At 35.5% G+C, this 25,299-nt stretch overlaps 1 protein-coding gene and 1 pseudogene across 3 annotated transcripts in view; both read left to right on the forward strand.

Moving 5' to 3' along the window:
* The window catches only part of PTEN (phosphatase and tensin homolog), a 102,913-nt gene that overhangs the window by 65,126 nt on the left and 12,488 nt on the right, over positions 1–25,299 (forward strand). For 2 of the 3 annotated variants that reach the window (XM_074382534.1, XM_074382533.1), the window contains 3 exons: positions 2,201–2,275; positions 16,787–16,928; positions 22,974–23,140. In XM_074382534.1, coding sequence (XP_074238635.1) covers positions 2,201–2,275; positions 16,787–16,928; positions 22,974–23,140 — 384 coding nt within the window. The remainder of the gene's footprint in view (positions 1–2,200; positions 2,276–16,786; positions 16,929–22,973; positions 23,141–25,299) is intronic. The other variant, XM_074382535.1, reaches the window with a different exon arrangement.
* LOC141580616 (large ribosomal subunit protein uL5 pseudogene) lies at positions 8,094–14,282 on the forward strand (annotated as a pseudogene).

The following is a 25,299-nucleotide window of genomic DNA, read 5'->3' on the forward strand; positions in this document are numbered from 1 at the left end:
TATGGTTGATAGTTTACAAAATTGAATCTTATATTAGTGCATAATTTCAGTGAATGTTTAAGATTGTGATAGATTGCCTTACATTTCTGCATATTGTTTGCACCTTGGAGTGATAGCACTGGCATGAATTATAGAGCTGAGGATCTAAAGATGTTTACTTTGACTCATCCTATTATCATCTGAAGGGAAACAATTGAGTTTACTGATTAAAAATATAAAAGGAAATTATTCTATATGTCAGCGAATAAATGCAGTGCAGCACAGGGAAAAAAGACTGCTGGAAGAGAAGTATGGAGAAATAGGTAAAATTAAAATGCAGTAGCAAAAGCAGTGATAGAAATTTAAACCAGAGTTGATGAGCAGCAGATATCTTGGTAGTGGGAAAGAAACAGGTAAAAAAAATTTTGTAATAAAATAGAAAAATTGTATAATGTGGAGGCACAGAATACTAGATTTAAACTAGAGGGTCTTAAATTGTGTTACATACCTGGTAAAAGTCTGATGAAAGCTATAAATGTTCTCCCACTAAAAAATGTGCGTAGTGTACATAAAATTTTGCACATTTATATTGAAACATGCTCTTTTAAACAGAATGTAAAAGAATCTTCATGAGAACTATGTCACATTTTTTTTCATGTAAAAACCAGTGGCCACTATGTGAGAGCAATGAATAAATCTAAGTGGTACAAATTAACCAAAATTAAGCTTTAGTTCTGTTTAATGCTAAATTTTAATGAATAGGCTGCTATTTAACTTTTAAAATAACAAGTTGAAACTATGCTCTTATCTTTGACTTTGAAACTTTTATATAATCTTTGATATTCAATCAATGTTGACTTTGGTGAAAAGCACTGAAAACTCTTATTTCACAAAAGAACAAAAGAGTAAATGGAAACTGTAAATTCTATTGCCTGATGAAAATAGACATGTTAAGAAATAAGAATTCTCCTAGACTCTTCAGATAAATTCATGCTGCATCATTTTATTTGCTTTCGAGTTACTGAGATCATGTTTGGCAAGACCTGTATCATTAATGCTGTGTTAGGAAGGAAAAGATTATGACTCCATGTTTTGCTTTTAAGATTGAAGCATTAAACTCTTTAAAAAGAATGTATTTTATCCTGTAAACAGCAGTATCAGGCTATAGACTTTGTCTTCTGAAAGCCAGTGAACTTACATATAGCAAAGAACTTTATAGCGCTCTCATTTCTTGACAAAACCTCTTGAGAAGCTCTTAATTGGAAGTCTTGGCTTTCATGAATCTGGCAACTTTCATAATAGTAGATTTTTCATGCAAATCCTTACACAGGCAATTATCAAGGATTGGCACTTGAAATGGTAGAATACTTTCACAACAACAGATAAGATTTCTTTCAGGATTGATGACAGTCTTGCACCCCAGTGCATACTTAAGAAGAGAGCAGTGGGTGACAGTGACACAGAGAGCTTCTGTCTTTATCAGTGCCCCAAAATCAGATGTGTTGTCTGGCAGTAAGGTGTACTGTCTGCCTACGGAATACTCAGATTTCTTCAGGAGTTTTTTGATAAAGAAACTACCATTTTGAAAGTGTTCATGTTTTTGGCAGTTTCTAAAAAGGACTCCAAAATGGTAATGTTTTCTTGATTGTGTCCCATGTTTGTATTTGATGAAAACTAGTAGCTGGCCATACTGAGAAATCATATCTGAAGAAAGGTGGTACTTTCAGTCTTCCTACTTCATTTTTTTAATATCAGGGGTTTTGGGGGGAATGGATAAAAGTATTTGATAGAGGTACTGCAACAGTCTTTTCTGCTTCATGCTACAAATATGTTTGACTCTTTCTAGGATACTGGCCTTCACCTGTTCAACTGTGTGACATTTTTATCTATTTAGCATTACAATCAATAGCCTGGTAGGGTGATTTAATCAAGGATTTTTAATTGGAACAAATAGTTTTCGTAATTGTCCAGGCTTTTCCAACTAAACTGTGCTCTCCCATGTGGTCTCTTTTTCTCCCTCTTCCCTCCCTCTTATACACACCCACCTACATACATATGCATACATACCCTGTCTCATGTGCTGCTTCTTCAGAATAGTTGGCTGTGCTCTGCTGATGGTGAGAACTTGCCACTTTAAGAAGGACTTGGGATAGTCCATCTCATCATGTTCAGGGATGAAAGTAAAACCCAAGGATATTTAAACTTTATTTTCTGTTTCCAGTCCAAATTAAATCCAAGAGAAGTCTCCATAATCAAAAATTTGCCAGTGGGAAGATACTCTCGTCATCACAGTCTGGTAATACTATCAATTCTGTTTCTCTTCAGAGTTCAGGAAAAAATATTTGATGAAATTGTAAGTCCTGTAGGATGTTATGAAGTAGGGCCAGAATGAAAGATAGCAAGAAAAGTAGTTATGAAAATAAAATGCAAAGCTTATAGTATCATGTGGTAAAATGTAATAGTACCTATTTCATCAGTAGAACTGCTCTAGGTATCTTCTCCATCCTTTGTGTAGGTTGGAAGATCCCCCAAGTGAAAGGAGATGATGGGCAAATAGTAAATAGAAAATGGAGATCTGTACATGTAGTGTTAAGAATGTAAGTAGTAAAATTGTTATGTTTCACTGTTACATAATATTAAGACTCAGAGTGAAGGAATTTCACTGAAGTTGATCACTTTTTTGTATCTTGGAGTCAAAATAAATAAATCTATACTTGGCTTATGCTTAATTAATATACTTAGACCATATTATGGATGAATTATTCACAGGATCTAAAGGAATATTCTAATGTGTTCTTACCTTCTTTATCCCTGTTTATTTAAAAAGGCAAAAAAAAAAAAAATTGTAGGAGCAGATGCTGTTGACCATATTTTACCAAACAGTAGCATTTGTGTTTAGACTGAAACAGCATTAGAAAACTAGATACAGATAAAAGTCAATGGTTTTGTTTTTTTCTTCCAGGAATATTTCTTATAGATGATCAAAGAGGCCCAGAAAGGAGAAGTGTTGCAATTAATATTAATCCAGTTAATAATAGCATCCATAGTAAAATTTGAATCCTCTGGTATGCTGTTAAAGTTCTTTCTACACTATCAAATCCACAAATCCTGGAACTGCAAAAGAATTTTGAGACTGTTCAAAATAATTAATCTCTGTACAAGGTCAGGCTCTCCTGCAAGGTTATGTAATGCTGATGAAATTGGTCTATTTTGAAAGGCTCCTCAGCTTTTACCCTTTCTTACAAATACTAAATCATTTAGTGACCCCTGATTTAAAGAGAATTTGGATAGATTAAGGTTGTTGGTTTTGGAAATATAATACTGTAGGCTTCTGTAAAATATTTGAAATGTCATTGTTTTCAAACTTTCAAAGATACCACTTGTTTGCCTATTGGTTAGAATGCTAGTGAAATAAATTTTAATCTTTTATGAATAATTTCACCATAAGAAAACTTAGCTAGGTAAAGCTGTTACACAACTGTGGAATTCTTCCTGAGAAGTAAATATCTTACATATAATTGATTATCTAAAGTAGTTTCCTTCATGGAATATCTGATAACAGGTTTATCCTTCTCTTGTCAGTATTTCCTTGTAGGTTGAGCCTGTGGATTTGCGTTTTTTTAATTGTGAATCACTAGTATAGGAGATATATACATTTTATTTACTTTGCAGTTTGGGATTAACTTTATTAGAATTATCTTTAATAAATGGGATTAACTTTATTAGAATTATCTTTAATAAATGGGATTAACTTTATTAGAATTATCTTTAATGTTATTTTGCTTATATCCTTAACTTCATAGACAAACATTAAGAAACTGGAGAAAATTATGTTCTAGTGACATTTATATAGAAGTATAATCTTTTCCCCCCTTTTTTGAAGAGAGATGAGGCAGTCATCATATTTTTGTAAAGAATTTGTAGACTTTGCAGAGCTCTCCTCAAAATAATCTGGCTCAGAGCCTTGGCATATCCTCAGCAGATGTGGTGCAAATTAGATGGCAGAGTGCTGGGTACAAGTTGACCATAAAATAAGGCATTAGTTTAGTAATGCTCAAATAATACTTTGGGTTTTGAGTGTTACAGAGAAGTCAGACAACTGATATTTAATATAAAGAAAAATGTTCTGAGAGTGAGATAACTGCTTGAGGGAAGGAAGGCTTCTTCTATTTTTTATTCACAAATTTACAGGAAGACAATTGTGTTACACTTCCTTAGGAGTCATTCATTTGTGTATTTGATACTTTGGCTTTACAAACATGGGACAGATTATTAAAATGCAAGCTGTGGGTGGTTTTTTCTTCCAAGAAAGCATGCCGCAGGGCAATTTCTAGGGTTGGTTCTAATCTAGTCCTATGCTCCCACACAAGGTGCATCTGCACTTTGGTTTCAGTATTAGATAGCTCACATGTTTATTTTAAACTATGAAAAAAGAGTTAAAACATCCTGAGAATGCTAGTAAGTATGTATTTCAGAAGGACTCCCAAAATTTGAGTTTAAAGAGGTAAATTCCTATTACATGAGAAAGTTACTTAGAATCACAGCTGTTTCCCTCTCTTTCCCTTACCGTCTCCCTGTCCCATACATACCCCCAACAGTGTTCCAGAATGGTGGCACATAAAGTAATAAATATTAATTTCCTTTTTTTTTTTTTTTTTTTTGGAGACAGAGTCTCACTTGATCACCCATGCTGGAATGCAGTGGTATGATCTCAGCTCACTGCAACCTCCGCCTCCTGAGTTCAAGTGATTCTCCAGCCTTAGCCTTTTGAGTAGCTGGGATTATAGGTGCACACCATCATGCCTGGCTAATTTTTGTATTTTTAGTAGAGATGGGGTTTCACCTTGTTGACCAGGCTGGTCTTGAACTCTTGATTTCAAGTGATCCACCTGCCTCGGCCTCCCAAAGTGCTGGGATTACAGGCATGAGCCACTACACCTGGGCCCTTATTTTTTCTTTGGTTAAACTTTTAGGAAAAAAGTTTGAGCCATTTTTAATTTTCTTTCTGTTTATAAATAAATTATTAGAGATAAATTTTTTGTATATTAGGAACTCTGTGTATATGAGTTCATTGAGCTTATTAATGAGGATAAATCTTCTTGAAATAATAGTTGTTAACTTTAAGTTATCTAAAGAAAAGGAAAATTTTTAGTTTTCTGGGGGATGAATATTCATGACCTAATCAGGTTATTTTTTCTAGTCTGTTTACTGAATTTCTACATATTGTAACCTAACGAAATATTCTTTTTTTTTTCTAACGAAATATTCTTATTTCCTCTTTATTTAAAACAAAACTATAATTACTGTCTGTTAAAAAAATCTTTCCATTCTTATTTTTTTTACTGTCTGTTAAAAAAAAATCTAGTATTATTGTCTGTTTAAAAAATCTAGCATTCTTATTTTTCCTGACACATTCATTTTCCTGGGCCAAACCGTCATGTTCCTATGATATGCATTTTTTAAGGCTGTTATATAATACAATAAAGTTGTAGAACTTTCATAACTTGAAGGATCTTAGCACTTACTTAATTCAGACTCATTCTAACATAGATGATAAAACAGATCTGCAGGGTTGGGCACAGTGGCTTATGCCTATAATCCCAGCACTTTGAGAGACTCAAGCAAGAAGATTGCTTGAGCCCAGGAGTTTGAGACCAGTTTGGGAAACATAGTGAAATGCTGTCTCTACAAAAATATGTATATAAAAATAGATGGGCATTGTGTCACGTGCCTGTAGTTCCAGCTACTTGGAAGGCTGAGGTGGGAGGACTGCCTGAGCCTGGGAGGTTGAGGATAGAGTGAGCCGTGGTCACACCACTGCACACTAGCCTGAACAGATTGAGACCTTGTTTCACAAAACAAAACAAAGATCAACCTGTCCTAAGTCATATAATCTCTTTGTATAATAACTAAAAACATCATCTTCTCACCTCAAACCTGGTGCTTTTTTTTTTTTTTTTACAAATATGTTCTGTCCAAATTATTTTTCTTTATTATTTTGATTCCTAAAATAGAAATAGAAACTAAGAAAAATAAAAAGCAACTCCTTTATAATATATGAGGACTTTTTCAGTTTCAAATCAGAAAAACCCAACTCAAAGTACCTTAAACAAAAGGAGACATTTATTGACTTACATAACCTAAAAGCTCTGACCTGGATTCAGGTGCTCAACAGATCTCAAGAATATTTCTCTTTTTCTCTCTCCCTTCCTTACCGTCTTCCTCTTTTCTCTCTTCTATATGTATGTTATTTTCAAACACGCTCCCACAAGTAGTGGCAATATATAGTTCCTAATAGCTTCAGGTTTACATTCTGCTTACTTTACCAACTATGATGGGAAGAGAGCTACAATCGGAGCAAAAATTTGTAGGGTGAGTTCTGATTTCCCTGGATTGAGGCACGTGCCTATTCCCAAACCACGTATTCTGGCCAGGGAATGGAATTCTCTGGGACATGTGTCTAAAGCTGATGTATAGAACCTGTCACCCCCAACACAGGGATAATAATAGTTTTCCAAAGAAAAATCAAGGAGGAGAAAGAATGTTGGGAAGAGAGAAAAATATCAGTTGTCTGTTTCATATTTACTCTCAACAATTCTGTAGATTGTCTACAACTATTTAGTGTATAACTTACGATTAGTATTATAGAACTGAAATACTGTAACACTCTAAACTTTAGATTATTTGTAGACAGGAAAAATAAGAGATCAAAGAAGCTGTGACTTTATTCAAATCACATAGTTTCAAATCACATAGTTTGTATACATGCTGTTAATAAAACCCAGAATACCCAAGTACAAGTTTTACCCTTATATTCACATCAAGGTCCAGTTCCTGATTTTGAATGAGATAATTATGCATAGTGGGACTGTTTTCTGATCCACAAAACAGAGATGATAATATTTATCTTGTAAAGTTGTGGTAGTATTAAAGATACGTATAAAATGTTGGCAAGTACCTTAATAGATGATAACTACTGCTGTATGTTGTCATTGTAATAAGAGCCATATTTCTTCCTTTGTTGAATTGCTTCCCTTTAGTAATCTTATTGTGATCATTCTGAAACATAGATTTCCGTTGCTTCTTCAAGCAAACACCAGTATGTTGAAACATCTGCATTATTTCTAAGTTTAGCAGTACCAGTGGAAAGTTTACTGAAGTAGAAAATCTCTTTTTTAACTGAGGAGTGTAGATTGTGAATTCATCTTAGAGAAGATGATCTGAATATTGATGCCTAGAATATGAGCAAAACATTACATATCTTGTGCTATGATATTAAAGTAGTATCCTGTTCTGGTAGTAGTATGGCAGTATTTTAGGTCTGAAAGATATATATAATCTGTACTTTAAAGTCTGTTTTTAAAGAGATTAATCACAAGAGATTTACATAAAACAAGTAAGGTTAAAAATAAATGGTAGATTAGAGATACATCAGGCAAATTTAAATTTCAAAAGCAGATGATAGGGTCCCAATATCAGAATAGCATTTAAAGCAAAAAGCATTAAACTGGATCAAAAATGTTATTTTACATTACTCAAGGTGCACTCCAGGTGAAGACTTAGCAGTTATGAACCAATGTGCTAAGCATAACATCAAAATGTATTAAGCAAAAGCTGAAGGAAATGAAGAATAGTTGGTAGAAAAGCAGTGATAGGAATTTTTAATGTACTTCAAAAGGCACAAGGAAGGTACAGTCATGTACCACATAATCATGTTTGAGTCAGCATCTGACCTCATATATGACAATAGTCCTATAAAATTATAATGGAGCTAAAAAGTTCCTATCACCTGGTGACATTGTAGCCGTTGCAGTGCAATGTATTCACTCACGTGTTTGTGGTAGCGTTGGTGTAAGCAAACTTACTGTGCTGTCAGTTGTATAAAAAGCATAGCACAGACAGTTATATTCAGTACGTAATACTTTAATGTTAAACGAATGTTACTAGTCTACATGTTTATAGTACTATACTTTTTTACTATTTTAGCATGTACTCCTGCTTGTTTAAAAAATGTTAACTATAAAACATTCTTTAAGCAGATCCTTCAGGTGGTATTCCAGAAAAAGGCATTATTGTCATAGGAGATAGCGGTTCCACGGGTGTAATTGCCCCGTAAGACCTTCCAGTGGGACAAGATGTATAGGTGAAAGACAGTGATATTGATGAACCTGACCTTGTAGAGACCAAGGCTAAAGTGTATGTGTATTTATTAGTTTTTAACAAGAGTTTATAAACAATAATAATAAATTTAAAAATAGAAAAAAGCTTATAGAATAAGGATATAAAGAAAAAAATTTTGTGTAGCTGTGCAATGTGTTTTAAGCTAAATGTTACAAAAGAGTCAATTAATTTTTTTGTGTTTATAAAGTGAAATAGTTTTAAATGCTAAGGTTAATTTATCGAAGAAAGAAAAAATTTTAAAATAAATTTAGAGTAGCATGTTTATAAAATCTACAGTAGTATACAGTAATATCCTAGGACTTTACATTAACTCACCACTCACCCAGGGCAACTTCCAGTCTCACAAGCTCCATTTGTGGTAAGTGCCCTATACAGGTGTACTCTTTTTATATCCTTTATACCATTTTTACTGAACCTTTTCTATGTTAGATACACAAATACCATTGTGTTACAGTCACCTATGATACTGAATACAGCAATATGCCATATGGGTTTGTAACATAGGAGGTGTAATACATAGCCTAGGTGTGTAGTGAGCTATGCCATCTAGGTTTGTTTAAGTATATTGTATGATACAATGATGAAACCACCCACATGCAGTTTCTTTGAAGCAACACAGTACTGTATATAGGTGGCTTGAATAATGGAAAATAATGAGATATATTTTTTCTGTCATTCATAAAACAGTTACCAATCTTACGAATTAGATCAACTACAAAACAAAAATCTCACTCAAAAATCAAAATTTATAAGTTCCATTTCTTGATTACAGTTCATTAGAACTGGAGTTTTTTTAAAATGTTCAAATTTATATGGAAATATAAAACCATGTTTTAAATAGTTTTTGATTCAATGAGAGAGTGGTATAAAGGATGGATTACAAGGCCGGGCGCGGTGGCTCAAGCCTGTAATCCCAGCACTTTGGGAGGCCGAGGCGGGTGGATCACGAGGTCAAGAGATCGAGACCAGCCTGGTCAACATGGTGAAACCCCGTCTCTACTAAAGATACAAAAAATTAACTGGGCATGGTGGCGCGTGCCTGTAATCCCAGCTACTCAGGAGGCTGAGGCAGGAGAATTGCTTGAACCCAGGAGGCGGAGGTTGCGGTGAGCCAAGATCACACCATTGCACTCCAGCCTGGGTAACAAGAGTGAAACTCCATCTCAAAAAAAAAAAAGAAGGATGGATTACAGAATGGATAAAGGGTGATAAATCAGTTGGCTATGGCAAAATTGCAGGAAGAAACTGAAATAGGCCACAGAAAACTGAAGCTGACGTTTTGAGTAGTATTTCGGAATCAAAATCTGAATTTTGTCAACTGAATAGATGTGTAGGAATCAAAGATCAGTAGACTAAATGAACTTAATCTTTGATTTGTCTCTCATTTTAGTTTGTCACATTAGTGTTTATGCATGTATGTGCCAGGTAGTTAATGTGCTGTGTCTCTTACCTCCATTCTGCTGCCTGGGCTTTTGCCATAGTGCTGGAGTTCCCTCACTTCTTTTTTCTGTAGCCCTATATTACAGCTATCTTTCAGCTATGTTTCCTTCCTCAAGCAGAAAGAAGATGGCAGGATCATATAGTAGTTGACTAGAAGCTGTGGATGTAGTTGCGGACTAGTTCTGGGAAAATATTTACTATATCTGTGCATATAGTAGTTGACTAGTGCTAGGATGATACCTAGTTCCATTACTTATGAAGATAAATGACCCTACTTCATCTATAAAATGTTTTATCAATAGTACCCTTCTTACATGGTTTTATGAGTATTAAATTATGCATTTCTAAAGACGTTTAGAGCAATATAAAGAATATGGTATGGGCTCAATAAGCGGTGGTGGTGGTAGTTATTAGAAGGCCATCTAGTGCTGAAGAAAATAGTGAATATCACTGATGGAAATAAGCTTCAGTTTTTGGAAATGTGTGTTTTAAGTATTTCTGAGATTACCAGGTAGAAATTCCAGCCAGATGTTGGAATTATGCACTGGCAGTTGGGAGTAAAGTCATATTGAGGGAGATAAGTTTTGGAGTTATTATGTAAAATTGGATAATTAAAGCACTGGAATAGATTGGATTGACAGAGGGGAAAATCTTTTGAGATATGCCTATATTTAGCGACGAGAGAAGAGACAACCAATAAAGGTTGAAAGAAACCTTAAGAGAGTAAGTCCTATGACACAAGCAGGGAAGTTTCAGAATGGATGCAGAAAAATCAGCCAGGCTCTTCCTGTTTTCCATCATGGATCAGGGTGAAAAGAAGAACCCCATGCAGGAACTTGGCATGTGCAGTCTCTGCCTCAACATATTTTTAGGAGAAACTGGAGACAGAGTGACCTGAGTAACCAAGGTGTTGGAGCAGCTCACAGACCAGAACCCTTCGTGTTTTCCAAAGCTAGGTGTACTGTTAGATCCTTTGGCAACAGGAGAAATGAAAAGACTGCCATCTGCTGCACAGTTCGAGGGGCCAAGGCAGAAGAAATCCTGGAGAAAGGTCTAAAGGTGCAGGAGTGTGAATTAAGAAAAAATAACTTCTCAGATACTGGGAACTTTGGCTTTGGGATCTAAGAACACATCGATTTGGGTATCAAATATGACCCAGGCATTGGTATCTACAGCCTGGGCTTCTGTGTGGTGCTGGATAAGCCAGGTTTCATCATTACAAATAAGAAGTGCAGGACAGGCTGCACTGGGGCCAAACAGAATCAATAAAGAGGAGGCCATGTGCTGATTCCAGCAGAAATATGATGGGATCATCCTTCCTGGCAAATAAATTCTCATTTCTACCCAAGAGGCCAATACAAAGTGTTCAGTGAAATGTTTAAAAAAAAAAAAAAATCAGCCAGCAGTGAGGATTGGACTGTGAAAACAGTAGGAAATTAGTTGTTGAGAAAGCATTAATGACCATTAAGAAATCAGCCTCAGCTGAGCGTGGTGGCTCCTGCCTGTAATCCCAATACTTTGGGAGGCTGAGGCAGATTTCTTGAGTCCAGGAGTTTGAGGCCAGCCTGGGCAACATGGCAAAATGCTCATTTCTACTAAATAAATAGATAACCTTCATTTCTACTAAATAAATAAGCAGACAAGCAGGGCTTGGTGTTAATGCCTCTGTACTCCCAGCTACTCAGGAGGCTGAGGCAGTTGAACCTGGGAGGCAGAGGTTGCAGTGAACCAAGACTGCACTACTGCACTCCAGCCTGGGTGACAGAGTGAGACTGTGGCATCCCTCTACCCTTCAAAAAGAAATCAGCCTCATAATAACCAGTTTCTCTGGATTAAGGAGTAAGAGCTTCTCAAGAATTGCTATTTATACAGAGGTAGGCTGATAGTTTGAGAGAGATACAGAATCTAGGGAGAGTGTGGGTTTTTGGTCTTTCAGTTTTTTGTCAGCTCTGGATAAAGAATAAAGATTACCTGAGCATATTATTTAGAGACAGGTGGAGAGAATAAAGGCACATGGCAGATAGGAGGTAATTAGTAAAGTACTTGCCCAAAATAGACCCTCGTTGAACAGGAAAAGACATCAAGCATGAAGAGATTTTAAGATGGGAGAAGGGAATTTTGAGTATTCATATTGGATGATCTCAGGGTTCCCAGTAAATAGGAGCCGAATTCATTGAAGATGATGTGTTGGTCAGGATAAAAATTGAGGTTGGGAGAACAAAGTACTAAAAATCATTGTGGTCAAGACTTTAATAAATGTATACCCAAAGAGTTATTGAGTGAAACGGGTTTGAAATAGGCAAAGGTATAGGAAAGAGGGCTGGAAGGAATATTAGGAGGAGCACTAAATAGAATACTTTTGAGGTCCACCTCCTAGTCTGTGAACATAAAGGAGTTAGAGTAATGGCTGACTTTTGAGATGATGGCCAGGAATGTGGTGCTAAGTCAACCTGAAGAATGCTAACTTTAGCTAAAGTTAGAACGTGTTTAAAGTTGTATTTGAGCAAAAAAGGTTAAGGATACAGTTGACTGTTTGATAATGTGATAGCTAGGAGTGTCAACCCCCTGCACAGTTGAAAATCTGCATATAACATTTGAGTCCCTAAAAACTTAACTAGTAATAGCCCACTGTTGACCAGAATCCTTACCCATAACATAAACAGTCAATAACACACATTTTGTATATATATTCTTACAATAAATAGACAGAAGAACGTGTATTAAGAAAATCATAAGGAAGAGAAAATACATTTACAATACTCTACTGTATTTATTGGTACCATACATTATGTCTTCTGTTTACAAGGCGAGGCATCTGTCTGAAATGGCCAGCAGCTACAGCTGTACATATCTACTGTACATATCAAGCAAGTCAACTTATTCTTGTAATGTCATGACTTTTGTCTACTTCTTGAGAGCACTTCCATCACCACTATTGGCACCTCATACAGGTCTCAGAGTGTTACAGTTTACGGAGTTGCACTAAACACAATGAAAAATACACAAAGAGCCATAAGAGAGATTGCTTTTTATTGCAATATACAATTTACTGGAGAGATGAGCTGCTCATACAGAGATGATTAGTGTCACACAGTACTTTAAACAGATTCTCGCAACCCTTGAGCTCATTTCAGTAGCCACAGAAGGTAGCTATGAGATTTTAACAGTAGTATAGTATGTACTGCAGTTAATATTATGTAGCTGTGATTTAATGCTACATCTTTGCATTTGTTTACATGGCATCATGTCTGGTCTTAAAAGTTTGTATGCATATGTTTTAATGCATTTTAACTTTTTATAATAGACATGTATATATCTTATGATAGTAAGTGATAAAACAGACTGATAATCTACTTATATTTTATGTATTCATGACATAGACCTAACTTTTTCTTAATTTTTTAATATTTCTAGGCTATGTGTTTCATCTGCAGATTTTTTCAAATTGTTGCAAATCTCTGAAAAAATTATTTTGAAAAAAATCCAGATATATATATGGACCCACACATTTCAAAACTGTGTTGTTCAAGGGTTAGCTGTATAAATAATTTTCTTCACAATTAAAGTGAAAAAGGAGAGATACTACTAGTAGAAAGTAGAACTATACCCTCAAGAATGTGTGTGTGTGTGTGTGTGTGTATACACACACAGCTACATATATAGTTACAGATAAATTTAACTTAAAAGTTCGTGGTTAGAGAATAAAACTGGCCCTTAATAGTCTTAATTTACATAAAAAATGAAAAATTTTAGGCCAGGTGCAGTGGCTCATGCCTGTAATCCCAGAACTTTGGGAGGCTAAGGCGAGCAGATTACTTGAGGTTAAAAGTTCAAGACCAGCCTGGCCAACATGGTGAAGCCCCATCTCTACTAAAAATTAGCCAGATGCAGTGGCACATGCTTGTAATCCCAGCTTCTCCAGAAGCTGAGGCAGGAGAATTGTTTGAACCAGGGAGTTGGAGGTTGCAGTGAGTTGAGATTGTGCTGCTGCACTCCAGACTGAGCGAGAGTGAGACTCCATCTCAAACCCTCCCCCTCCAAAAAAGGAAAAATTTGAAAACATATTTTTTAATCTCCAAGAGCTTTAAAGTTCAGCCCTTATACATTCATATGTATAAGCTTCTTCTGTAAAATTTTAATTCAGTGTGGACTTTCCACTCATTTGAAATCCTATATTGCAGATATTAATTCAGTTTTAGTGAGTTTGCATCATGGCTTAGAATGAGGAGGTCACATTGGAGACTCTGGAACAGATACATGTGAGCCTCCCAACTTTTTAATTTTTGTTAATCTCGAAGTGTTGAATTTCTGGTGCTGACAAGGCAGCAGGTAGATAAAAATTGCAAAGTTAAGAAATAGACTAATTATGCATAATTTTGATGGTAAACTAATTGATTAAATTTTAAAATGTACTTTTCCATGTTTTTCTTAGAATTGTCAGTAATTTTAGTTCAACTATATTTATTTATACATAAATTATTCACCCAGTGTTAACAACTCGTAGATGTATATTTTCTTTGCATATTTACCTAGACTTTTTTTGGGTAAGGATTAACAGAATGTATAAACACCTGCATTATAGGTGCACTACTAATCACTTACTACTTGAAAAATACCAAAGCTTTGAAATCTTTTTTTTATTGCATACAAACCTATGCCAGAAATGGAGATAAAGAGAAAAATGTTATCCACTAAGAACAAAGAATAAGTTGATAATGTGGCCTCCTCATATACTTGGATTGACTTAATTTTTTTTGAGTTTTTTTGCATTATTTTGACTAGATAATAAATGCATATGGTTAAAAAATTCACATGGTTCAGAAAAGTGCCCCTCCCACTCATCTTCCATGTGCTATTTCCCTCAGCCAACCTACTCAGCAATTCTATATTTATTTTAATAAACATGAATGACAGTTGTTTGCTAAAGTTATATTAAATGTGATATAATAAATCATTTTAAGTTTACATTTTTTAACTTTAATATAATTTTTAATGTCTTAATAAGGAGCAGTACTGCTCTTCAAAGTACTGCTACTTTACCTTACCTTTTACTGTTTTGTTAAGAACATTATATAGAAATAAAATTCCAGCTATTCCAAAACTGTACCTTAAACAGGTACAGAATTGCTAAAACTCTGCACCATTTTATAGTTTTAGTATGCTTTTGTGTAACTGCATCTGATGTTTGATCCTCATAGAAATCTTATTAAGAAGGAAGAGTACATATTATTGTCCTTGTTTTCTTTCAAAAACATATAAGAGTTTGTATTTTGACTGTCAGCATTCAAATTAAGTCTTTTGATTATAAAATATATGGTCTTTACACTGTGGCCAAAATCTTAAATCATTTGTCATGGTTTGAAATGGTTTATACCTATTTTTTAGACATTTCTACACATATACACATATGCATGTTTTTAAATTGTCTATAATAAAATCATGCTCATCTTTGAAAAGATACTAGAAATACTGCAGTAGATACCTACATACTTGCTATTCGATGTACCTGGTTTTTTGTTTGTTTGTTTTTCCAGACAGAGTCTCTTTCTGTCTTCCAGGCTAAAGGGCAGTGGTGCAATCTCTGCTCATTGCAACCTCTGTCTCCCAGGCTCAAGTGATTCTTGTGCCTCAGCCTCCCAAGTAGCTGGGACTACAGGTGCACACCACCACACCCAGTTATTTTTTTGTATTTTTGGTAAAGATGGGGTTTCACCATGTTGGCCAGGCTGGTCTTGAACTCCTGACCTCAAGTGATCAGCAAGCCTCGACCTCCCCAAGTGCTGGGATTACAGGTGTGAGCCACTGCGCCTGGCCCATTTTAAAATATGCTTTATACTTTTCATTAGGAAGAAGAAGGATATTTGTGTCCAGAATTTCTAACACAATGGGGAGACCTAGGTGCCAGTAGTAACTTAAAGAGAAATAATTGCAAATTATTTTTCCTCTTGAGTATGCTTTCATTTAAAGTAGTTTTCTGTAAGTTGCTTTGCACAGTTAAACTTCTTAATGTTGTTTATTATTTGCCTTATATTTCTAGGTTGAATTTTTCTTAAGTCACATGTCTAATAGAAAACCCCCTAAATGCCTCATTTATTCAGGATCAGTGAATGCATTGTTGTACATATTAGATTTTTCTCTTTAGGTAACTCAGTTTCCCCTATTAAATGCCATGTATATTATATATATATATTTATTTTTTTTTTTATTTTTTATTTTTTTGAGACGGAGTTTCGCTCTTGATACCCAGGCTGGAGTGCAATGGCGCAATCTCGGCTCACCGCAACCTCCGCCTCCTGGGCTCAGGCAATTCTCCTGCCTCAGCCTCCTGAGTAGCTGGGATTACAGGCACGCGCCACCACGCCCAGCTAGTTTTTTTGTATTTGTAGTAGAGACGGGGTTTCACCATGTTGACCAGGATGGTCTCGATCTCTCGACCTCGTGATCCACCCGCCTCGGCCTCCCAAAGTGCTGGGATTACAGGCTTGAGCCACCGCGCCCGGCCTTATGTTTTATTTTTTAGTAAACTCTTGAGTAATCATTTGTAATACTTATATTTTTAGAAACATTTTGTTTTTCCCTGGTTTCTTCAACAAAGAGGTACAGGGATAGCTTTACCTCTGTTGGAGGATTATTGCACACATTTACATCAACTACATACTCCTGTTTTTGCTGGGCTCTACGGCCAGCATTACTTTTTGCTACTGCTGTTTCTGCCTCCTAAAGGCAATATGCCTCGATCTAGTTTGCTGATTCTGATATGCTTTCTCCTGGAAAGCAGGTATTCAAGTTTGTAAGGAACTGTGTGTTTAAGGAGTCCATAAATCTTTATGAGGAATACTAGGTATAAAACGTATAGCTGTAGGGCAGAGGCCTTTGACACATTTTGCATATTCAGTGGCCTTTGCCTATGGGGTTCATGGGTCAGAGCGCTGTTGTGACCTTTGAATAAATGGGTTATTATGATAATTGTTTTAAGGGAGAAGAGTAATTCTGATATTATCCTTCGTATTAACATTGCTCTAATTTATTATTCAGCTGGATTTAAGTGTTAATCGTTTAAGGTCAAATTTCTAATGTATATTTGTTCTTCAATGGCTACAACCCAGTTACCATAGCAATTTAGTGAAATAACTATAATGGAACACTTTTTTGAATTTGGCTTCTCTTTTTTTTTTCTGTCCACCAGGGAGTAACTATTCCCAGTCAGAGGCGCTATGTGTATTATTATAGCTACCTGTTAAAGAATCATCTGGATTATAGACCAGTGGCACTGTTGTTTCACAAGATGATGTTTGAAACTATTCCAATGTTCAGTGGCGGAACTTGCAGTAAGTGCTCTAAATTCTCATCCTTCCATGTATTGGAACAATTTTCTTATCATATCCAGAAGTTTATATAAAAATTTAGAAATAAATTTACCACATTTAAAATTTATGCAGGAGACTATATTTCTGAAGCATTTGAACAAATTAATTAGCTTGGTTGTTCAATTCATTGGCCTAAAGAAGCCAAGGGCAATGGTTTTTAATGTAATCGAAGCCAAATTATATTTATGACAGAAATATTCTGTGCTATAACCACCAGATACAACCCACATCTGACCAGCTGACTGAAAAACCTGTCCCATCAGAGGTCCAGCATGAGGGTAGCAGAGGGATTCAGCAATTTGCTTGTCTTAGGGCAGAGATCAATTCCTCAATATCTTAGGAAGACTAGATATTGACAATAATAGTGACAGAAAAGGAAAGGAAGAAGTGATGAGACATGGCAGCAAGCTGAAGTATAATAAGGAAAGAATAGGAATCAAAGTACGTGGAATGTTAGAGAATACCTGGATTTAGATCTGGATTCCAGTCCTAGATCTGTCATTAATCTACTGTGTAACCCTGGGCACATCATCTACCTCTCTTTGAGTTTGCTTGTCAGTAAAACGAAGAGACTTTGAAATCTGAAACTTCCTAGATAAGTACTAAGTACAGATTATGTCATTGATGTCTGCCTCTAGTTTATTTCTCCCTTTTACCCTAACCTCTGTAAGTCTACCTCAGTCATCCTGATCCTATTCTACCTCTCCAGTGTTGTTTATCTTTGTCAGATAGGTGTGATCATCATTGTGAGAATGTTTCTGTATTCTTAGAGACAGATAATTTTATCAGAGATCACAGATTTATTAGTATAGCCTGTTAAAGCCTTCTAAAGAGTCTCATTGATGCTCTTTTCATCTCAGTACAGTTTTTTAAACTGCTAAATTTAAGGTACTGGGCTGTTGGAAGTGACTGACAAAGGAATGTAACTGATTCATAGAGAAGGAAAAAGGAAGAAAAAAACTCATGCTCTTCCTATAATATTGATTTTAGAGTAAGAGCCGAGAGAAAGGTATAAAGTATCATGGAGTTATTAAGAGAGAGAAAACATTCACTTTAGTCATCTTTCCTAATTTTCTAGTTTCTCCTTATGTTCTGTGATTTAATAATGTAGTAAAGATTTAATAAAATATGAGTTATATAATTAAATGGGAGGTTGTGAGGCTAGGCACAGTTGCTCACGCCTGTAATCCCAGCACTTGGGGAGGCCGCTCTTGATTTCGAGAGTTCCAGATCAGCCTGGGCAACATGGTAAAACCCCATCTCTACTAAAAATACAAAAATTAGCCAGGCATGGTGGTGTGCGCCTGTAGTCCCAGCTACTTGGGAGGCTGCGGTAGAAGAATCACTTGAATCCAGAGCACAGAGGTTGCAGTGAGCCGAGATCGTGCCACTGCACTCCAGCCTGGGCATCAGAGCGAGACTTTGTGTTAGAATAATAAATAAATAAATAATAAATAGGAGGTTGTGTGTATAAATTATAAATGCTGCATTCAGAAAACGTTTGGAGGTTGTCAGTTTCTTAAAGGAAGTTCACCAGCTCTTTAATGAACGTTAGAGAAAGCATACAGTTTTCAACTGGCATTAAAACTAAAAGAAGTGGCTTGATGCAGTGGCTCATGCCTGTAATCCTAGTACTTTGGGAGGCCAAGGTAAATGGATCATCTGAGGTTCAGGAGTTCGAGACCAGCCTGGCCAACATGGTGAAACCTTGTCTCCATTAAAAATACAAAAATTAGTCATGATGGTGTGTACCTGTAGTCCCAGCTACCTGGGAGGCCGAGGCAAGAGAATCGCTGGAACCTGGAAGGCGGAGGTTGCAGTGAGGCGAGATTGTGTCACTGCACTCTAGCCTGGGTGACAAGAGGGAGACTCTGTCTCAAAAAAACAAAACAAAACTGAAAGAAGTATTATAGGCAATGGGAAAGAGCTTGAATTGAAGTGCAGCAGAAGGAAATTAGCTGGACAAGAATGTAGTGATGAAAGATAGACTAGAAATGGAATGTGTGACTGACAGTTAAAGGATCCTGAGTGGGGATAACAGACTTGATTTGATAAACGCTGAGATGTCATGATAATACTTGAGGCTTAAACCATGTTGTAAGGACAGTTGTATGTAAAGTTATAATTGCAAGGGGAAAAAATAGTGGAAAGGAAACCAGTAATACACCTCGCCTTAATGCAGGTATGCTAGGACAATCAAATGGGATTTCATTAGTTTTTCATTTGCCATTTCTAGCCAAAGATTTTGTAAAAGTTTTAATCCCAGTCAGGTGAAATATTCACAGAAAGAAAGAAAAGTGAATCTGAGACTTGAAGACATTAATGTTGATATTTTGGTTTTAAACGTGTTTTAAATCTGCTAAAAGTGAGATTCTCACATGAAAATATTAAGTGGGTACTTCGGAGTATGGGTTCGAATCTAGGTAGGAGATAATATCAATATTTTGGGCAGCATCAGGAAAGAGAGAGTAGTTAAGCCTTTCATATAAATAATGGTGTGGCATTTGGGGATGGGAAGCCTTGGAGGAAAGGAAAGAAAGGAGAGGGTGAGGACTAAGTTAAGAATGGCAACTTGGCCAGGCGCGGTGGCTCACACCTGTAATCTTAGCACTTTGGGAGGCCAAAGTGGGTGGATTACACGATCAGGAGATCAAGACCATCCTGGCCAACATGGTGAAACCCCATCTCTTAAAAAAAAAAAAAAAAAAAAAAAAAAAAAAAAAGAATGGCAATTTGAGTTTAGGAAGAAGAGGAGAAATTAGTGAAGAAAACAGAGGTAGTGCTGAAATACAGTATTTTCTGTAGGGATTAGCAGCTTTTTCTTACTTGATTTTTGTCTTAATATTTCTAAGTGATAGAAAGGATTAAAAATATTAATAAAATGATCAATGTGGTTTTTATTCAAGAATATAACAATATGTATATATCCATTGTTTTACTCATATAAACTTAGGGACCCAAGTGTAATTTTGTTACATGTGTAGACTGTACAGTGGTCAAGTCAGGGCCGTTAGGGTATCCATCCTCTGAATAATATACATTGTACCCATTAAGTAATTTCTCATCATCTATCTCCTCACCCTTTCAGGTCTCCAATTATCTATCATTCCATTCTTTCCATCCTTATTTTTTATTTTATTTTACTTTATTTTGAGCCAGAGTCTTGCTCTGTTGCCCAGGCTGGAGGCCAGTGGTGCAATCTCGGCTCACTGCAGCCTCTGCCTTCTGGGTTCCAGAGATTCTCCTGCATCAGCCTCCCGAGTAGCTGGGATTACAGGTGCATGCCACCATGCCCAGCTACTGATTTTCGTTACTGGGTATATTAGGCTGTTTTTGCATTGCTATAAGGAAATATCTGGGACTGAATATTAATATTCTTCTTTAATTGGCTCACAATTCTGTGGGCTGTACAGAAATCTGTACAGCATCTGCTTCTGGGGAGGTCTCAGGAAGTCTCTCATCATGCCTGAAGGCAAAAGGGGAGCATGGTGAAAATGGGAGCACGAAAGAGAAAGAGAAGTGGGGGGAAGGTGCCACACACTTTTAAATGCCAGCTCATTTATCACCAAGAGGATGACCCAAGCCATTCATGTGGAATCTGCCCCCATGATTTAAGCACCTTCCACCAGGCCCCACCTCTAGCATTGGGAATTACAATTCAACATGAAATTTGGGAGGGAAAGATACCCAAACTATATCACTAGATCTGGACCTTGTTATTTATTTTTGGAACTTAGTCATATCTGAGGATATGTATTGTAGAAATCCACAGATTTCTACATTAATATTGGACTTTTGCTTAGTTAGGTCTTATCTATCTGAAACATAATATTCATATTGCAGAGAAGATTATTTTCTTTAGTGATTTGAGAAAAACCTTTACTACTTATAAATTATTTATGCAGTACTAAAATTTTTGGACATGTACATTTTAGATGTTTAATTGAAACCTGGAAATACTGTGAATTTCCTTTTTAAAGTCTTAAAATCAGGATTACCAGATTCTGAATTAATGGAGTTTAAATTTAAAAGATAACAAGACATTTTTGCGATTTTATTCTGTTTAATTTTATCACAACTTTGGAATCCTACCTTGTTATTTGCTGCTTCAAGTTAGATTTCCCAGTGAAATTTTCAGTATCACATAAAATCTTATGAAATGGCTCATTGCACTTTGAACCTTGAGTCAAGGAAGTAAAATTTATTGATACATTGTTGGTATAATAGATCTCCTGTTTGTGGTAGCTTTTTCAAATAATAAGTGTCTTAGAAGACCATATTAGAATAACCTGCATGTTTTTGTCAAACATACTAATTATGTGATTACTGATACTGCTTTGGATACTACATAGAAGTAGTAGTTATTCACTAAACTGGAAATTTCATTTTACCTGGTTTAGCTTTTGCCTTGTTCTCAGTCACATTGATAAAAATAAAAGATTTCTGTTTATCTTTGGCTGAGAATTTTGTTTGTTATATATAATAGTTCTCATATACTTTATATAAGCTTGTGTTTCTGTTTCTCTTAATTATCTTGGCATGTTTTCTTCAAATGACACTTTTTTTTTTTTTTTTTTTTTTTTTTTTTGAGACGGAGTTTCGCTCTTGTTACCCAGGCTGGAGTGCAATGGCGCGATCTCGGCTCACCGCAACCTCCGCCTCCTGGGTTCAGGCAATTCTCCTACCTCAGCCTCCGGAGTAGCTGGGATTACAGGCACGCGCCACCATGCTCAGCTAATTTTTTGCATCATTAGTAGAGACGGGGTTTCACCATGTTGACCAGGATGGTCTCGATCTCTTGACCTTGTGATCCACCCGCCTCGGCCTCCCAAAGTGCTGGGATTACAGGCTTGAGCCACCGCGCCCGGCCCAAATGACACTTCTTAACCTCTTAAGGTTAATACATTCCTTTGTAATGGACTTTTGTTTTCTAATTTCTCAGTGTATGACAAATGAATTAATACTTTGTCAAATTATTAGGTAACTTTAAGTTTTCCAAGTCCTAGGATTTTAACATTCATCAGTCTTTAATTTCTGTCATTAAGGTCATTAGGTATAAATGAGTTTGTGAGTAGATTTAAAAAATAAAATACAGTCCTTCTCTTAACACATTTTTCCACCATTTGGTTGAATTGCTAGTGTAAAAACATGATGAATTTTGATAAATTACATTTTACCTTTTACTTCATTTTTTACCAGTTATTTAAAATACATGAGCCAAAGCCAGAATACTCGTTAATGAAAATGAGGTGTTTTAGAGGAAAGGAAGGTTGTGCTGTAGTTTTTACTTGAAGTCTGTTGCATTTCTTTACAGAAATTTCTAATCTCTTGCTTCCTGTTTCTCATGATGGTGGCATTATATACCTTTAAAAATAAAATGTGAGCTATAGGTAAAATAGATAATGGTCAATTTTTTAATAAATATCTAGACTTGTGAATTTGAAATTTATTATAACTTTGTAGGTTTTATTCTATTTCTCTTGTGAACATGTAATGATTTGTCCTTTGTGATCTTTGTCATACGCTAGAAACTTCAGGATACTATAGCGAATATCTGTCTTATTTATTTTAAAAATTTTTTCCTGAACACTGCCTGTTGATATCGGTTTTAAAAGTTACTTTTGATGTAGTTCACAAATGTACCAGATAATTATTTTATTGTTTTTCATTCTTAAACTTTTCATTTGTATTAGGATTTTGAGTATGATTTTAAAGTTTTGAAGTTACTCTGCTGCTAGAAGTCTAATATTGGGACTTACTATTCATGAACTAAGAATGACTTTTATACAAGTAATAAGACCTTATTTTGAAGGTTCAAACTGGAGAAAATCTTATATTTATATTTTTATTTCATTTATTTCCATTGATTTGCTTTAGATCAAGATTACAGAGGCAGAATCCATATTTTGTGTGTATTGCTCATATTAATCACTAAAATAGTTTTTGACAGTTTGACAGTTAAAGACATTCCTGTGAAATGATACTAGTATGTATTCAACCATGCAGATCCTCAGTTTGTGGTCTGCCAGCTAAAGGTGAAGATATATTCCTCCAATTCAGGACCCACACGACGGGAAGACAAGTTTATGTACTTTGAGTTCCCTCAGCCGTTACCTGTGTGTGGTGATATCAAAGTAGAGTTCTTCCACAAACAGAACAAGATGCTAAAAAAGGTTTGTACTTTACTTTTATTGGGAGAAATAATCCAAAATAAGGACATTTTAAAAGCTGTGTTTTATTTTATGACTGACAGCTAAGGAATTACAATTTGTTTTCTATTAGATCTGCAGGTGCTTTGCTTACTGTGGCGTTGGTGATAAATAATCCTGTTTGAAGGAAAAGGCCATACAGCATTGTAATGTGAGAGGAATTTTCCTTAACAAGGATTGTTAACTGAGAAGAAATTAGCATGGGACCAAGATTTTAAAAATTTTGGTCTATAGGTAGAGATGAGATGTGTTCTGTGGTCTTATTTAGTGACACAAACCACTTTTTCTCCATTTTGGCTTATGTTTCTTTTCCTTTCCCCCTTTTTTTTTCTTTTTGTTGGTGACAGGGTCTCATTCTGTTCCCCAGGCTAAGTAGCTAAGACTACAAGCATGTGCCACCACACCCAGCTTATGTTTTTATTTTTGTAGGGACAGGGTCTCACTGTATTACCCAGGCTGGTCTCAAACTCCTGGGCACCAGCTGTCCTCATGCTTCAGCCTCCCAAAGTGTTGGAATTATAGGCTTGAGCCACCATGCCTTCCCTTATGTTTCTTAAGACTTGATTATTTTCTATTTAGCTTCTCTGGATTTACTTATTAGTTTTTAACTAGGGGAGAAATCAGTATGAAGAAGAAGTAATAAAGAATGAAAACATATTTAAATGTGCAGGTTTAGAAAGTTAATGAGGTTTGAATTTTACTGGTCTGTATTTACAGAAAGCAATGACTTATTTAAAAACCAACTATGTTCATTTAAAATATCAAATGTGAATACTTAAAGTGAGACTCCAGGTGCAACATTTTTAGGTAGTAATGAAAAAAAGCACTAACTTTGTAGTGTTACTATCTTGTTAAACATACTAGATAGCATAATGCCAATCTTTAAACATTCACAATCCTAGGATTTATTTAGTTTTTCTGATTTTTAACTTTTCTTTTGAAAGAAAATAAGAGGAAGTTTCATTTACTGCAAAATTTTAAATGCTGCTTTGATGTATTAGAAGAAATATTTTCTTTATCCAGAATCCAAGTAGCTGGAAAAAAAAAAAGTCACAATATGCTCAACTTTTTTTTTTTTTTTTTAAGCCAGAAACTCATTTCCTATCATCTGTATAAATAAAAGTTAAATATATCACAGTAACTTTGAAAAATTATTTTTTGGTAATCCAGGAAGTGTTAGCAGCTGTTTTAAAATTAAGATAACTAGTAAGTTTTATTTTGCTTTCAAAAATAGGCACCTACATCCTTATCTCTGCATACCTTTAGGAATTTACTGATTCTTATTTCCATTCATCTATACTTTAACACAAGCAAAATTGAAGGTTAGATTAAATATTTAAGATATATTTGTTTATCTTTGATTATATAAATTTCCATTTTATGTGATTTTCCCTGCCTTATCTAAGTATATGCTGTGATTAAAATAAAAAGTTTTAATATAATCCATATATATGGAATTCACCTTTTTGTTATTTAAATATTATTAGCTTATTTTCTTCTAAGTAAAATACAATTGCTAAAATAATTAAAATAAGCAAAAAATTTTGTAAAGACTTGTATACAGGATTGCTTTGCCAGGTACCATTAAAGGATGATGAAATTTAAGACATAAGATCCTTATGGATCTTATTTTCAGGGGCAGGGGAACTTGAAGATAAATTAGAATAAATTTTTTTTTTTCTTTTCTTTTCTTTTTTGAAATGGAGTCTTGCTCTGTTGCCCAGGCTGGAGGGCAGTGGCATGATCTCAGCTCACTGCAACTTCCGCCTCCCTGGTTCAAGAGATTCTCCTGCCGCAGCCTCCCGAGTAGCTGGGACTATAGGTGTGTATCACCATGCGCGGCTAATTTTTTGTACTTTTAGTAGAGACAGGGTTTCACTCTGTTAGTCAGGATGGTCTTGATCTCCTGACCTCGTGATCCGCCCTCCTTGGCTTTCCCAGGTGCTGGGATTACAGGCATGAGCCACCATGCCTGGCCTAAGTTAGAATAAAAGATTAAATGGCATTTTAATGTACCAGAAAAGATGCCATGAGGCTGTACGTCATTAATTGCCAAAAGATTAATACAGGCCAGATTTCTATGTTGGTCAATAAAGGTTTAAAGTGATGAACTTTGGTTGTGG

This window comes from Saimiri boliviensis, chromosome 12 (assembly GCF_048565385.1).
Source record: "Saimiri boliviensis isolate mSaiBol1 chromosome 12, mSaiBol1.pri, whole genome shotgun sequence".
In the NCBI taxonomy this organism is placed as follows: Eukaryota; Metazoa; Chordata; class Mammalia; order Primates; family Cebidae; genus Saimiri; species Saimiri boliviensis.